This window comes from Lepidochelys olivacea, assembly GCF_965140295.1.
Source record: "Lepidochelys olivacea isolate rLepOli2 genome assembly, chromosome: 1".
Lineage (NCBI taxonomy): Eukaryota > Metazoa > Chordata > Testudines > Cheloniidae > Lepidochelys > Lepidochelys olivacea.
The window spans coordinates 307,838,970-307,852,922 of record NC_140411.1 but is presented as its reverse complement, the minus strand read 5'-3'; the positions used below and the strand labels follow the sequence as shown (position 1 = coordinate 307,852,922).

The window sequence follows — 13,953 nt, the reverse complement described above, 5'->3', positions numbered from 1 at the left end:
CGTAGTTGAAGTTGCGTAACTTAGATTGATTTCCCTTCCCCCCCCCCCCCACTCCCCCCCGCCCAGTGTAGACCAGGCCTCAGACTTTGCTGTTAAAAGTGTGTAAGCACTGCCATTGTGCTCTGCTCTGCTGGGTAATACGGGGGAATGCTCCTAGTGCCTTTTTGCCCACTCTCATTGTGGAATGCTGGCTGCAGATGACCAATAAATGACTTTAAAATTTAGTTTTTGAGGTCAAGATCTGTGAATACCTTAAACGGTTTCATTTTTTTTTCAATTGGAAAAACAATCTACTGCAAGACATTTCTCTCACTAGGGCATGCATTTTCTAAGTGGATCTCTTTGAAAGTAAAATCCAAACCATCAAGCATCCCTGAAATAAAAAAAAATCTTTTCTCAAAGTAGAAAATGCAGTAGCAAAATGATGAAGGGTGGAACCAAAGGAGGGTGGAACCAATATTACAGTGTTGAGTTCTATGAATGTGAGTGTTAATTTTTCCAAACTAAGGAGATTGCAAAACTCAGACCATAGATATATGCTGACATAGGCACGGGAAGTAGAGCTGCGGGGGGATTTTGTACCCGGCATCCTGGCTGCTGGCTGCCCTGCCACCCTGGGTCCTGGCTGCCAGCCCCCTATGGGCTGGAGGTTCCACTGCTGGTCCAGGGTCCTCCTTGGCTGCCGTCCCTGGGGGCTCAGCTGCCAGCCCCAGGGTCCCGGCCTCCAGGCCACCTGCGAGGTCCTGGCCGCTGGGGCCCCAGATGCTCTGCTGCCAGCTCCAGGATCTTGCTGGGCCCAGGCTCCTGGCTGCCAGCCCCACACCCGGGGGCTCCACTGCCAGCATGAGGATCCCAGCTTCCGGCTCGCATGCGGGTTTCCAGCTGCCGACCCGGGGTCCTGCTGGGACCCCAGGGGCTCCACTGCTGGCCCCAGGGTCCTGGCCGCTTACTCTGCATGCAGGTACCTGGCTGCCAGCTACATGCCTGGGGGGTCCTGGCCGCTGGTCCTGCATGCAGTGTCCCAGAGGCCAGCCCCATGCCTGGGGGCTCTGCTGCCTGCCGTAGAGTCTGACTGGGGCAAGAGGGGTGCAGCTCAGTATCCCCACTCCAAAAACTCTTCCAGCGCCACTGTATACTGATAATCTTTTTGTCACTTACAATGGAAAGAAGCTTATTTGGTCAGCTCAAATGTAGTGATAATTTAGAAGAAAATAAGAAGGAGAGACAAGTTCAGACTGTGGCCTTTTAAATGAAGGACATCAAAGGAGAATTAAGGATTGAAAATTCTTCCAAGAGCAGCTGCATTGGCTTTGTTGTGCTAATGCAGAGAGAAGCTAACATTGTGCATAGCCAAAGAGGAGAAAAGTGCTATATAAAATTGTACACAATAGTATATAAAAAAATCTGACAAAGGTCCAGTTACAATATTACATTAGCGCACAATGTGCAACCCAAAACATCCCTGGCAAAGGGTTGCTTTGATTCAGTTTGACCTGCACTGGGCATGTTTTCTGTGGACCCTCACGACCTGCGGTGACTCAATAAATGTCTTTTTCCAAGCAGGGATTATGGGACTGTAACCCACCTTTTTCCTTTCACACCAGGCATCTCACACACATACTTATACATAGAGCACAACAGATGGGCTGTCTCATACAAAACTGTGACATTTGTTTATAGCCAGCCATTGTTGGATGCTTAAAAGCTTTACAGACAGCATGTTTGATAGAAAGCAATTAGTAATATAAATTCTGTAACTAACCACTTTTCTCCATGTGTGGTGGGGTTGTGCTGTTCATTTTTATCTCTTTAGGATGGCTGGACACCAATTCATGCAGCTGTGGATTCTGGTAATGTTGACAGCCTCATGCTCCTTATGTACTATGGACAAACAGACAATGGAAACTTTATGAATGATACACAGCCTAATTCAGACTTCTTTGACTTGGACTGCAGAGAAGACAGCTATCCGAGTAAAGCAAGGCCTGTTGTTTCTGCAGATCTCATCAACCATGCTGACAAAGAGGGTTGGACTGCTGCCCATATAGCAGCATCAAAAGGCTTTAAGGTCTGTCTGTATGTTGTTATAACTATTGTAGCGATTAAATGACTTTTCCATTAATTGTGTATCTATTTAATATAGACACGTCAAGTTAATGATCTCCTTAATTGTAAATGTAACTGTTCATAGTTAAATGAAAATTATCTTAATTTTGCAAATACAGTCTCTACAGAGATATTTTTTATTTTATTTTTTTAGTATCTGTGCTTTGTGCAGGCTTTTCAATACGAAATGAGTAAGTTAGCTGGAAAATTTTATGTTATGATTCCAGGGGGAAATCCAATCTGACCTACTCTACCCTGGCTAATTGATGTCAGCAGGGCAGTTTCTTGACACCAGGCATTAATGCAACATTTGGCATCAGAAGCTTTATGCTACTAACTCTGAATGGTTAATTGATTTTTTTTTTATTTTTTTTTTTTAAATGAGAAGTAGGGTTTGTATCAATTCAAAGCTGAGACTGTTGCTGGAAGAGAGAATGGAACAGAGATGTCATTGAGGGGCATAGGGAAGGATAGTTTTGAGACACAGGGCCCAAGATTTTAACAATTAACTAGTAATTTTGAGTGCCTAATCTGAGACATTATAAAAGAGGCTTGATTCTCAGAAAAGGCACCCACCCTGTGAAAATGAGGCCTCTTTAGGTATCTTGGATTGGGCACCCAAAAATGGATGCACTTAAAATTTCTCAACACTTTGAAAAATCTTGGCCAGATCTGTTTATCATCTGAGTCTGGCTAGGAGGTTGTGACGTTTTCTTCATATGAGGACCTTGCCACTATTCGCCATTCTTTGTTACCTCAAGATTAAACTACTGCAATGCACTCTACATGAGGCTATCCCTTAAAACCATTTGGAGACAGATGCTGCTGTGGAATGCAGTGGCTTTCTTAATGAATGGGGCATCTTGCTAGAAGCAAATAAATGACACTTGTGCTTCAGGATCTGCACTAGCTGCCAGTTGATCTGCAGGTGGAGCTTAGGTTAGTTATGACCTATAAAGCCCTAAATGGCCTGGGACAAGATAGCTTGAGGGATGACCTTTCTCCCTGTGCCATACTATCACAGCTGCAGTCAGCAGGGTCACTTGAGCTACATTTCCCTCCTTATAATAGCTTCAAAAATTTGGGCTGGTGTGCCTAAATGTTCCTATTCTGTTGTTTCAAACTAAGATTTCTTTGCATGATTGATATTCTTTCAGAAATTCAAATTTACTTGCAGAAGGAGGGACTTGTAAGGTGAATTTGCAACTATCATTGTTGGGTTATTGTGTATCACTCACATACCAAGCATGGATGGGAATTTGTACCCTGCTAATGTTTCTGTATTGCTAAGTAAACACTGGTTCAGTGGGTTGCTCTTGTCATCTGAATACCCTAGTAGGTTAGTCATTACTAAACCTTCAACTTGCCTTTTAATATAAGCCAAAACTGAAACCAAGATTTTCAAAACTGGATGCTTAAAGTTAGGCTCTTAAGTAAGTGACCAGATTTTCAGGCGTGTTGACTTCACTGGGAGCTATAGGGTTCCCAGTGCTTGGAAAATAATGACTTTAGGTATTCTGTTTTAAAAACCTTGGCCTGAGAATTTCAAGTCCAAGGCAAAACATTTGACACCTGTACTTCAATTCTGTGAGAAACACCTTTTGGAGCCTCAAGTTTAGTAATTCTGTTAGTTGCCTTTCTTTGGATATTTGAAAAAAGCATGCATATGTATTGAATCAGAACTCTAATGGCTAATTGTAGGACTGCCTGCTTCAGGAAGCAAACAATTTTTGAGTATTTAGCCCAAGTTAATTTAGTTAAACTGCAAATAATACAGCTCTTATCTTTCCAGAACTGCCTAGAAATCTTGTGTAGCCATGGTGGACTAGAGGCTGAAAGGAAAGATAAGTGCGATAGAACACTGCATGATGTTGCCACTGATGACTGCAAACATCTCCTGGAGAACTTGAGTGAGTTACTGTTTGCCAACAGCACTGCACTAAAATATTTAGCCGCCAGGGTCTTGTGGGACACAGAAGAAACATTTAATACAATGTTTGTTTACCCTTAATCTCACCCGGTCAGTTTATTTTTTAAAGAGTGCAGACATATTACTCAGAATTCTGCTACAATAAATGACAAAAAACATCTTGTTGGAAGATATTGGGTGACCTCTTATTCTGATTTTTAGTAGTACCTTAAAATATGCCAACTTTAAAAAATCAAATAAATTGCTCAATTCTGGAAACAAACCTAATCCTTTGGAATTGGTAAATTAATATTTAGTAGTTATTTTTCATCAGAACTTTTACCTTTCTTCCTTTCATTGTTCTTATCCTCCTCTTTTCAGACTCTTGGGGAAAAATCCGCATCAGGTTTAAATGAAATCATCTGTTTGTCATTGGATTTGGAGTAGAACTGGGTGATTTTTATCCAGACTAATAGTTTATTCACCAAAAAGTGCAAGGTTTTTTTGCCCTGAAACTACGAGTGGATTTGATACAAATTTGCCAAATAGTATTGGCTCAAAACCATTTTTCCATAATTTAGATGCCATTCAAAAATGGGAGGAGGAGGTGGTGCTGGTGCCCTGCTTACAAGTTTTTGCCCAGTGGTTAGGGCTCTTAACAGGAATGTGGGAGACCCAGGTTCTAGTGTGGATCTCTTTCATTCTCTCCTGTTGTAACTGTTCCACTATGTATAAATAGAGTCACTGAAGCAGGGACTCGAACTTGAGTCTCCCATGTTGCAGGAAAATGCCTTAACTACCAGGCTAGAAAGTCATTCTCACTCTCTTTTCCCGGCCCAGTAGCTAGTCAACATCATTATGGATGACTGTGAATTGTCGCTGGCTGAGAGTGCCCAAAGCACTGGGCTAAATGTTACAGGTGGCAGCACTATCCCTACCAGACATTTTGTGAATCTAGCCTTTTAAAAATCCCCGAAATAAAATGTTGCAGATTAAATTAGATGGTTTCTTCTACCTGAAATGGATTTTTTTTCAAATCTCTGACCTTTTTTGCCATATTTATATCAGTTTGACCTCAATCAGTTTTTTCCCCGATAACCTACAGTGAACCAAAAAAATTAGATTATTGCCCAGCTCTGTGTTGGAACTATATTGGTTAATATCATCTGAGGACCTCGCCATTGAACTATAAGAACAAAACCAAAACAGCATTGAAAGTCGTGTTACAGCAAAATTGCTCCCCAAACCAGACAGCATCTCTCCTGTAGCTGCACTTCCTCAGTATTTCAGGGTCATTTGCTGATACGTATTATTTTTCCAATGAAGGTGTGGGAGAGTGAGGCTTGCAATCCTAGAGTGACCTTTAATGATGCATATAGCAGGGATGGCCAAACTTACTGGCCTTCTGAGCCGCATATGACAATCTTCAGAAATTCGAGAGATGGGGTTCGGGCTTTCAGCCCTATGGCAAGATGGTGGGACTAGGGGGTTTCTGCCCTGCAAGGTCCTGGGTGCGGGGTCTCGGGGCTTCAACCCTGCAGGGCACACTTGCTGAGGCACGGGGTTTCAGCCCTGCTCCCACTAAAGCCACACGCCCCAGCAGGCACCTCCTGCAGGGCTGAAGCCCCAAGATTCCTCTCCCTATTGGGCAGAAACTCCTAGCCCCACCATGTCACCACAGGGCAGAAGCCCTGAGTGCCTCCAAACAATCTGGTAGGCAGAGAAGCGAGGGAGGGAAGGGCATAAGGGGCTCTGAGAGCTGTAGTTTAACTGTAAAAGAGTCACATGTGACTCACAACTCACTGTTTGGCCATCTCAGGCATACAGTATAAACAGATATTAATCTACTTAATCTATTGCTAGTATGGAATTTTGTCCCGATTCTCAAAGTACAGCAAGATCCAAAAATTATTCCTCTAATGTGTTATGCTGTGTATGTAATGCGCCCCCCCCACACACACACACTTTGTTCCTTTATTATTTTTTAACTTTTTTTCTCTGGTGACACTCTAAAAATGTTTACACACTTAAAAATAGACAACCCAGTGGAATGTCTTTATTTTGCTATGAGAGAAAATGTCCACAAAGAGAAATCCATTTCAAAATTTTTGCTTTCCAGACTCCCATTAAAAATGTTTTGATTGGATATTTTCCCCTGTAACTGTAACAAAATAATTATTAGCTTTTTTCTATAATGACAGTAAAATTGCATTGACATACATATGCATAACCACAAATGAAAGCTCTTCCCTGTTAGAAAATGAAACGTTAGGAAACCACTAGCCATATGACTAAATCTGTAAGAATTTGGATCTGGAAAGAGGAAATAAAAGATTATTTAAGCTTGTCTTATAGACCAATAGTGTATTATTATTGATACTTATAAAATGAAGGTAGTGATGCTGTGTGCTTTGTATAATAATCTGTAATTTAATACTGGTTTTATGACGTTTTTGCATTGTGATATGGACCATGCTCTTTCTCCATATTCCCTAATGAATAATAGGTGTTATAATACTTGTCTGTCTCCAGAGGGCTATTGAGATACAGTGCTCTAAAGCTGTAAAAGTGCTTCATATTATTAATCTTATTTACAATAGCTCTTTTATTGTGTTTTTTGTGTGATTTTAACTATCTTAGGTTCTCTAATTTTTTTTTTAATAGATGCTCTTAGAGTACCTTTAAGGATTTCAGTCAGTGAAATAGAACTAGCCTACTGTGGTACAGAGGACTATGGCACAGAAAACACAATATGTTCTTTAAATATCCGCAAACAGACATCATGGGATGATTTTTCGAAAGCTGTGAGTCAGGCGGTGACAAACCATTTCCAAGCAATCACCTCTGATGGATGGAGGAGTCTAGAAGACCTGACATTTAATAATGCTGCAGAATCCAGCCTTGGCCTCAGTGCAAGCAGTATATTTTCCATCAAAATAGGTATGAATAATCACTGTTAACTTGAAAGAAAAGCAAAACCTTTTTCCTGTTTGTGGGGTGCATGATGTGTTGTTTAATTCCTTAGTTAAGTATATTTAAGATTACTTGTGGCAGCTTCTGGGCTAGATCAGGCCATCATGATTGCATTCATTACACAAAACACTCCTTTGGATAAAGATAATGACTTAAGTATAACTTACTCCATAAAATAAAATAGTATGAAAATATTTGATGTGGTTTCTTGATATGCTGCTTTAAACCTTAGAGACCAAGGAAATTCCCTTTTGGGAAAGGAGGAACCCATCCTAAAACAAAATGAAGCCAGATTGCTGGCATGTAAAATTAAAAACATCACAGGGGAGTTTTTAAACTATGTGCTGAGGAAAAGCTGACAGGTGTGGAGGAGTAGACAGTTCTGACAGACACATCCATTAGGGGAGGATTTGTTAAAGGGGATACTCTATATCCTAGTAAAGAGGAGAAGATAGATGATAGATTACAGGTAGGAACTAAAGAGAAACAGTGAAATGAAAGAGTCCCATTCAATTACAGCACATGGCAGACAACTAAATATTGACAAATTTTATGAGTGCTTGTATGCAAATGCAAGAAATCTAAATACTAAGATTGGTGAACGTGAGTTCCTGGTATTAAATGAGAATACTGACATAATAAGTATCACAGAAACTTGTTGGAATGATGATGATCAATGGGGCACAGTAATTCCAGAGTACAAAATATATGGGAATGACAGAAGGTCTCACTAATGGTGGAATGGCATTATATGTGAAAGAAAGCATAGAGTCAAATAGCGTGAAAATCTAAATTAAACTTTACCATAAAATCTCTATGGATTCCATGCTTGAATAGTAAGATATAGCAGTAGGAATATACCACGAGCCACCTGCCCAGGATGATGAGTGACTGTGAAATGCTCCAGGAGATTAGAGAGGCTACAAAAACAGAAAACCAAATAATTATCGGGGATTTCAACTGTCCCCATACTGACTGGGAACATGTCACCTCAGGATGGGGATGCAGAGATAAGATTTCTAGACACCATTAATGACAGCTTCTTGGAACAGCTAGTCCTGGAACCCACAAGGGGAGAGGCAATTCTTGATTTAGTCCTAAGTGGCACACAGGATCTGGTGCAGGAGGTGAAGATAGCTGAACCAATTGGTAATAGCAACCATAATGTAATTAAATTTAAAATCCTTGTAAGGGGAAAATACCAAAGAAACCCACCATAGTAACATTTAACTTCAAAAAGGGGAACTATGTAAAAGTAAGAAGGGTCATTAAATGGAAATTAAAAGGAACAGTCATAAGAGTGAAATGCCTGCAAGCTGTATGGCACCTTTTTAGAAAACACCATAATAAAGGCTCAAACGATATGTATACCCCAAATATATTTAAAAAAAAAAAAACAATAAGAGGACCAGAAAAATGCCAGCATGGTTAAACAACAGAGTAAAAGAAGTAGTTAGAGGCAAGACATCACTTAAAAATTGCAAGTCAAATCCTACTGAGGAAGATAGAAAAGAGCATAAACTCTGCCAGGTCATATGTGAAAGTATAACGAGGCAGGTCAAAAAAAAAAAAATTGATGAGCAATTAGCAAAAGACACAAAAACTAGAAGCAAATTTTTTTTTAAGTACGTCAGAACCAGGAAGCTTGCCAAACAGTCAGTGCATCCACTGGATGATCGAGGTACTAAAAGAAGCATTCAAGGAAGATAAGGGCATTGCAGAGAAGCTAAATGAATTCTTTGCATTGGTCTTCACTTCAGAGTACATGAGGGAGTTTCCCACATCTGAGCCATTCTTTTTAGGTGACAAATCGGAGTAGCTGATGGAGATGTTGATAAGAGGAAGTTTTGGAACACATCGATAAATTAAACAGTAATAAGTCACCAGAACCAGATGGTGTTCACCCAAGATTTCTGAAGGAACTCAAATATGAAATTGCAAAACTGTGATATGTAACCTATTGCTTAAATCAGCCTCTGTACCAGATGACTGTCAGACAGCTAATGTAACACCAATTTAAAAAAAAAAATTAGAGGCAATCCTAGCAATTACAAGCCAGTAAACCTGACTTCAGAACCAGGCAAATTGGTTGAAACTATAACTATCAGACATACAGATGAACACAATTTGTTGAGGAAGAGTCAACTTGGGGAAGTTTAGCTTTTCTAAAGGGAAATCATGCCTCACCAATTGATTTAAATTCTTTGAGTGGGTCAATAAACATGGACAAGGATGATCCAGTGGATATATAGTGTACTTGCACTTTCAGAAAGTCTTTGACAAGGTTCCTCACCAAAGGCTCTTAAGCAAAGTAACAAGGAGTCTGGTGGCACCTTAAAGACTAACAGATTTATTTGAGCATAAGCTTTCGAGGGGAAAAAAACTCACTTCTTCAGATGCATGGAGTGAAAGTTACAGATGCAGACTTAAATATATTGACACATGAAGAGAAGGGAGTTACCTCATGAGTGGAGAACCAGTGTTGACAGGGCCAATTTGATCAGGGTGGATGTAGTCCACTCCCAACAATAGATGAGGAGGTGTCAATTCCAGGAGAGGCAAAGCTGCTTCTGTAATGAGCCAGCCACTCCCAGTCCCTATTCAAGCCCAAATTAATGGTGTTAAATTTGCAAATGAATTTTAGTTCTGCTCTTTCTCTTTGAAGTCTGTTTCTGAAGTTTTTTCTTTCCAGTATAGTTACTTTCAAATCTGTTATAGAATGTCCAGGAAGATTGAAGTGTTCTCCCACGGGCTTTTGTGTGTTACCGTTCCTGATGTCCGATTTGTGTCCATTTATTCTTTTACATAGGGACAGTCCAGTTTGGCCAATGTACGTGGCAGAGGGGCATTGTTGACATGTCCAAACCGGACATGTCATGTAATGGATCCTGATTGATACTTACATGTATAGGCAAAAGAGAAGTCCCATTTTATTTCAGTGAAAACTCTACTTATCTAGGAACTGATAAGGAAAATTAACAGATTATCATTCCAGTATGATACTTCCATCTTAGAATAATCATGGAACAATACTGGGAAAACCATACTACATGAATGTGTTTGGCCAATATATTAATAAAGCTACTGTTTTCACTGTGGCCCATCTTTTCATAAATAGCCACTGCAACACAAAATTCAAGCATATCTTAGGGCTTGATCTTCCATCACCCTGTACCTTTGTGTAGTCATTCCACTAGTGCAAAGTGTGCTTAAAATGCTGCTCTTCAGCTTTCATGGCTTTTTACACAAGAAGTGAATGCAAATCAGACTTGGTAGCATTTTATGGTCACTTTGCACTGGTGTGAATGACTATGCAAGATATAGAGCAGTGGAAAATCAGGCCCTTCGTCTAACATATATATTATGCTTTGAATCAAGCAAATTGCCATGGTTTTATTCAATGTTTACTGTTTAATATATTAAATGTAAAGGTTCGTTCTTCTTTGAGAGGTGTCCCTATGCGTGCTCCACTTCCGTTACTTCAGATCAAGGTGTGTCCCAGAGCCTTCGATCAGAGATTTCTACAGCAGTACCCCACGCACTGTGCCTGCCTCATGAGCTGTCAGTGTTTGCATAGCACGTGCACGGCCTTGGCTCCTCAGTTCCTTCTCTACCATCCCCACTTAGAGACAGAGTTCAGCAGTGCTCTCTGAGATTTAGCTAGCTAGTTTTGTTTCTCAGTTTATTTAGATAGTTTTTAGTCATTAGAGTTAGTATTTAGGTAAAATACCTTAGCTATTACATTTATTTATTTTATTTATTTTATTTTAAAAACCTCATTACAAAGTGATATTTTAAACTATTGTTTTAATCTCCATACAACAGCAAATGTTCAAATGTCATCACCCATATATAAAATAATTAAAAGTTCTTATACATGGAACTGATCCGTTTTTCAAAATAGCAGAACTGAATATATATGTACACATTCTGTGTGGGCGGGTAGGTTTACTGCGTGTGTGGAGGGGTGTATGCAGATATAGTATGTATATGTCTCTATTCTCTCTCTCTCTTGTTTTTTTTTTTCAAACAGGAAATGTTTCCTGGTCAACAGGTCAGATTTTTCCACAAGCACCATGGGATTTTTTGAAGAGAAATAAAACGGAACACATAACAGTGTTTTTGTTCGGTAAAGGCATTTGCAACTATTTTGTTTTTGAAAATTGAAAAATTCCATAGTAATAGAGATTATGAATCATTTGCTACCATTTGTTTTCTTTAGTATTTCATGCGACTTTCCTGCTTCCCATAAATTTGCGATTCAGTTAGCAAAATAATTATTACTTAATTTGGTTGAAACCAAATATGTGGGCCTGGAGCATTTAGAAACACATGGTGGCACTTAGGAGCTGTAAACATTGTAGGTACAGTTATTTTATAATATCTATACCACCTATAGTACCTCACAGATATCCTTTTAAACCTGTATTACGAGATACGGGTAATTCTTTTCCTGATAAAAGAAGTTGATTAGCAACTCTGATTGAATCTGTGATGTCCATATAGAGTCTTAGAGATTCTTCAAAGTCTCACAATAGCTAGTATAGGAATGTTTGTTTGTTTATTACACATTCTTATAAATCATGAGGATTGCAGGTATTAGATAATAACATATGTATTTTAAAGGTCCTCAAGAAGGCTGCTTAAACAGTGTGACTTACGCATCTATGATCCACCTTCCGATACTGCAGAACTACCTCCGGCTGGTAGGTACCAGACTAGCACCTGTCTGCTGGCTCTCATCTCCTTTAGGCATATGTGAAAACCTCTGCTTAATCCAGTCTGCAGTGCTGCTACCATCTCACCCTCGATTTCTGTCTTTTGTCGCCTTATTGATCAATGATTGATTAATACTGATTATTGATTAATCTCTTAGACCTCAGTGGTCAATAAAGGTTCAGTCTTTAGTAGCATCAGGAATATTATAATCAGTATCATTAGAATAAGAGACCCTAGAAGCACATGAGAAACAGTCACAATTTTTCACAATTTTCTTTATGAACAAATCTACTAAACTAATAAATAATCCCACAAACACTAAAATATAATATCAGATAGAGAGTGTGATGGGTTGGGTCACAGAAACCCGCTTGGGACTACCACCTGTTGTGCTTGGATTACATCTAAGCCCGTTTTCCCTGGCAGCTTGGGACTTCAGTGCCCTGCATGTTTGTGCCAGACACACTAGCCTGCTACAAACACAGAATGAGGTCTGAACCAAAAGCTGCAGGCTTAACTGAAAACAGCTTAAGAAGTGCTCCTGTCTCCAACACTCAGATACCCAGTTCCTAATGGGATTCAAACCCCAAATAAATCCTTTTTAATCTGTATAAAGCTTATACAGGATATACTCAGAAATTGTTTGCCCTCTATAACACTGATAGAGAGATATGTACAGCTGTTTGCTCCCCCAGGTATTAATACTTACTCTGGGTTAATTAATACATAAAAAGTGATTTTATTAAATATAAAAAGAATGATTTAAGTGGTTCCAAGTAATAACAGACAGAACAAAGTAAATTACCAAGCAAAATAAAACAAAAACACGCAAGTCTAAGCCTAATACAGTAGGAAACTAAATGCAGGTAAATCTCACCCTCAGAGATGTTCCAATAAGCTCCTTTTACAGACTAGACTCCTTTCTAATCTGGGCCCAATCCTTTCCCCTGGTACAGTCCTTGTTCCGGCTCAGGTGGTAGCTAGAGGATTTCTTATGACTGCAGCCCCCTTTGTTCTGTTCCACCCCCTTATGTATCTTTTGCACAAGGTGGGAATCCTTTGTCCCGGTGTGGGTTCCCACCCCTCCTTCTAAATGGAAAAGCAACAGGTTAAAGATGGATTTCAGTTCAGGTGACATGATCACATGTCACTGTAAGACTGCAGTACCCACTTGCCAGCACACAGATATACAGAAAGACTTACAAGTAAACAGAGCCATTTACAACCAATTGTCCTGGTTAATGGGAACCATCAAGATTCCAAGCCACCATTAATGGCTAACACTTTGCATAATTACAATAGGACCTCAGAGTTGTAGTTCATATTTCTAGTTTCAGATACAACAATGATACATTTATATATAGGACAAACACACTCAGTAGATTATAAGCTTTGTAATGATACCTTACAAGAGACCTTTTGCATGAAGCATATTCCAATTACATATTCACAGACATTAGCATATTTTCATAACATTGTATGGCGTGCATCCTCACAGAGAGAGTGCAAAGTGTTTAGCCCTGTGGCTGGCATCTCTCTCGTCTCCTGCTGAAGGACAGTCATTGTCTTCTTCATTATCATCTTCATCGTCATCAAAATTCCGATAGTAAGCCTCTGAGCAAATATCTCCCCTTGAAATCCTCCCCTGAGGCCACAATTCCCCTACGCTGCAAGGAAGTAATCAGGAATGATTGGGATAAGACAAGCATGAGCAAGCACATTAACAGAAATTATCTTAGGTTCAGCAGGATCCAGGAACCAAAAATCCCAATTACTGAGATACCAAAAGTTGACGCTGCCATAGTGTCCCTGGCTAAAGATATGGTTATCCCCTCAAAGGGAAGTTCTAGCCTAAGGACTTCCCAGATAGAAAAATGGATGCCACTATCAAAAAAAGACTGTGAGGCCTCCTGAGCTCCCTCAGTGTGTCACTAGTAGCTTTTTTCTGTTTGTTTGTTTTTGGAGGGCATCTCTCTACTGGGTGGAAAACTCAGAGCTCTCAAAGGTAGAGAGCTCTCTGACTTTGGTTCTATTTTAAAAAAAGTTACCTTGGAAACAACATTCATTGCTGACACCTCAATGGATGTAATTAGATTCTGAGGCAAACACATGGACTCCAGCTCAGTGAACAAATGCCACCTACGGCTCTGGAAGATGGATAGCCACTCAGAGTGGGTGTTGTGCTCTGCCAAATTCACAGGAGCCCTGTATAGAAAGAAGCTATACAAGTTAGTGGTAGACAATGC

The 13,953-nt window shown here is 39.9% G+C and overlaps 1 protein-coding gene across 1 annotated transcript in view; it reads left to right on the top strand.

Annotated features, from left to right (window-relative positions):
* CTTNBP2 (cortactin binding protein 2) overlaps positions 1-13,953 on the top strand; it is a 187,581-nt gene that overhangs the window by 119,979 nt on the left and 53,649 nt on the right. The window contains 5 exon segments of the mRNA XM_084617298.1: positions 1,814-2,068; positions 3,899-4,016; positions 6,680-6,955; positions 11,022-11,117; positions 11,615-11,694. Coding sequence (XP_084473424.1) covers positions 1,814-2,068; positions 3,899-4,016; positions 6,680-6,955; positions 11,022-11,117; positions 11,615-11,694 — 825 coding nt within the window.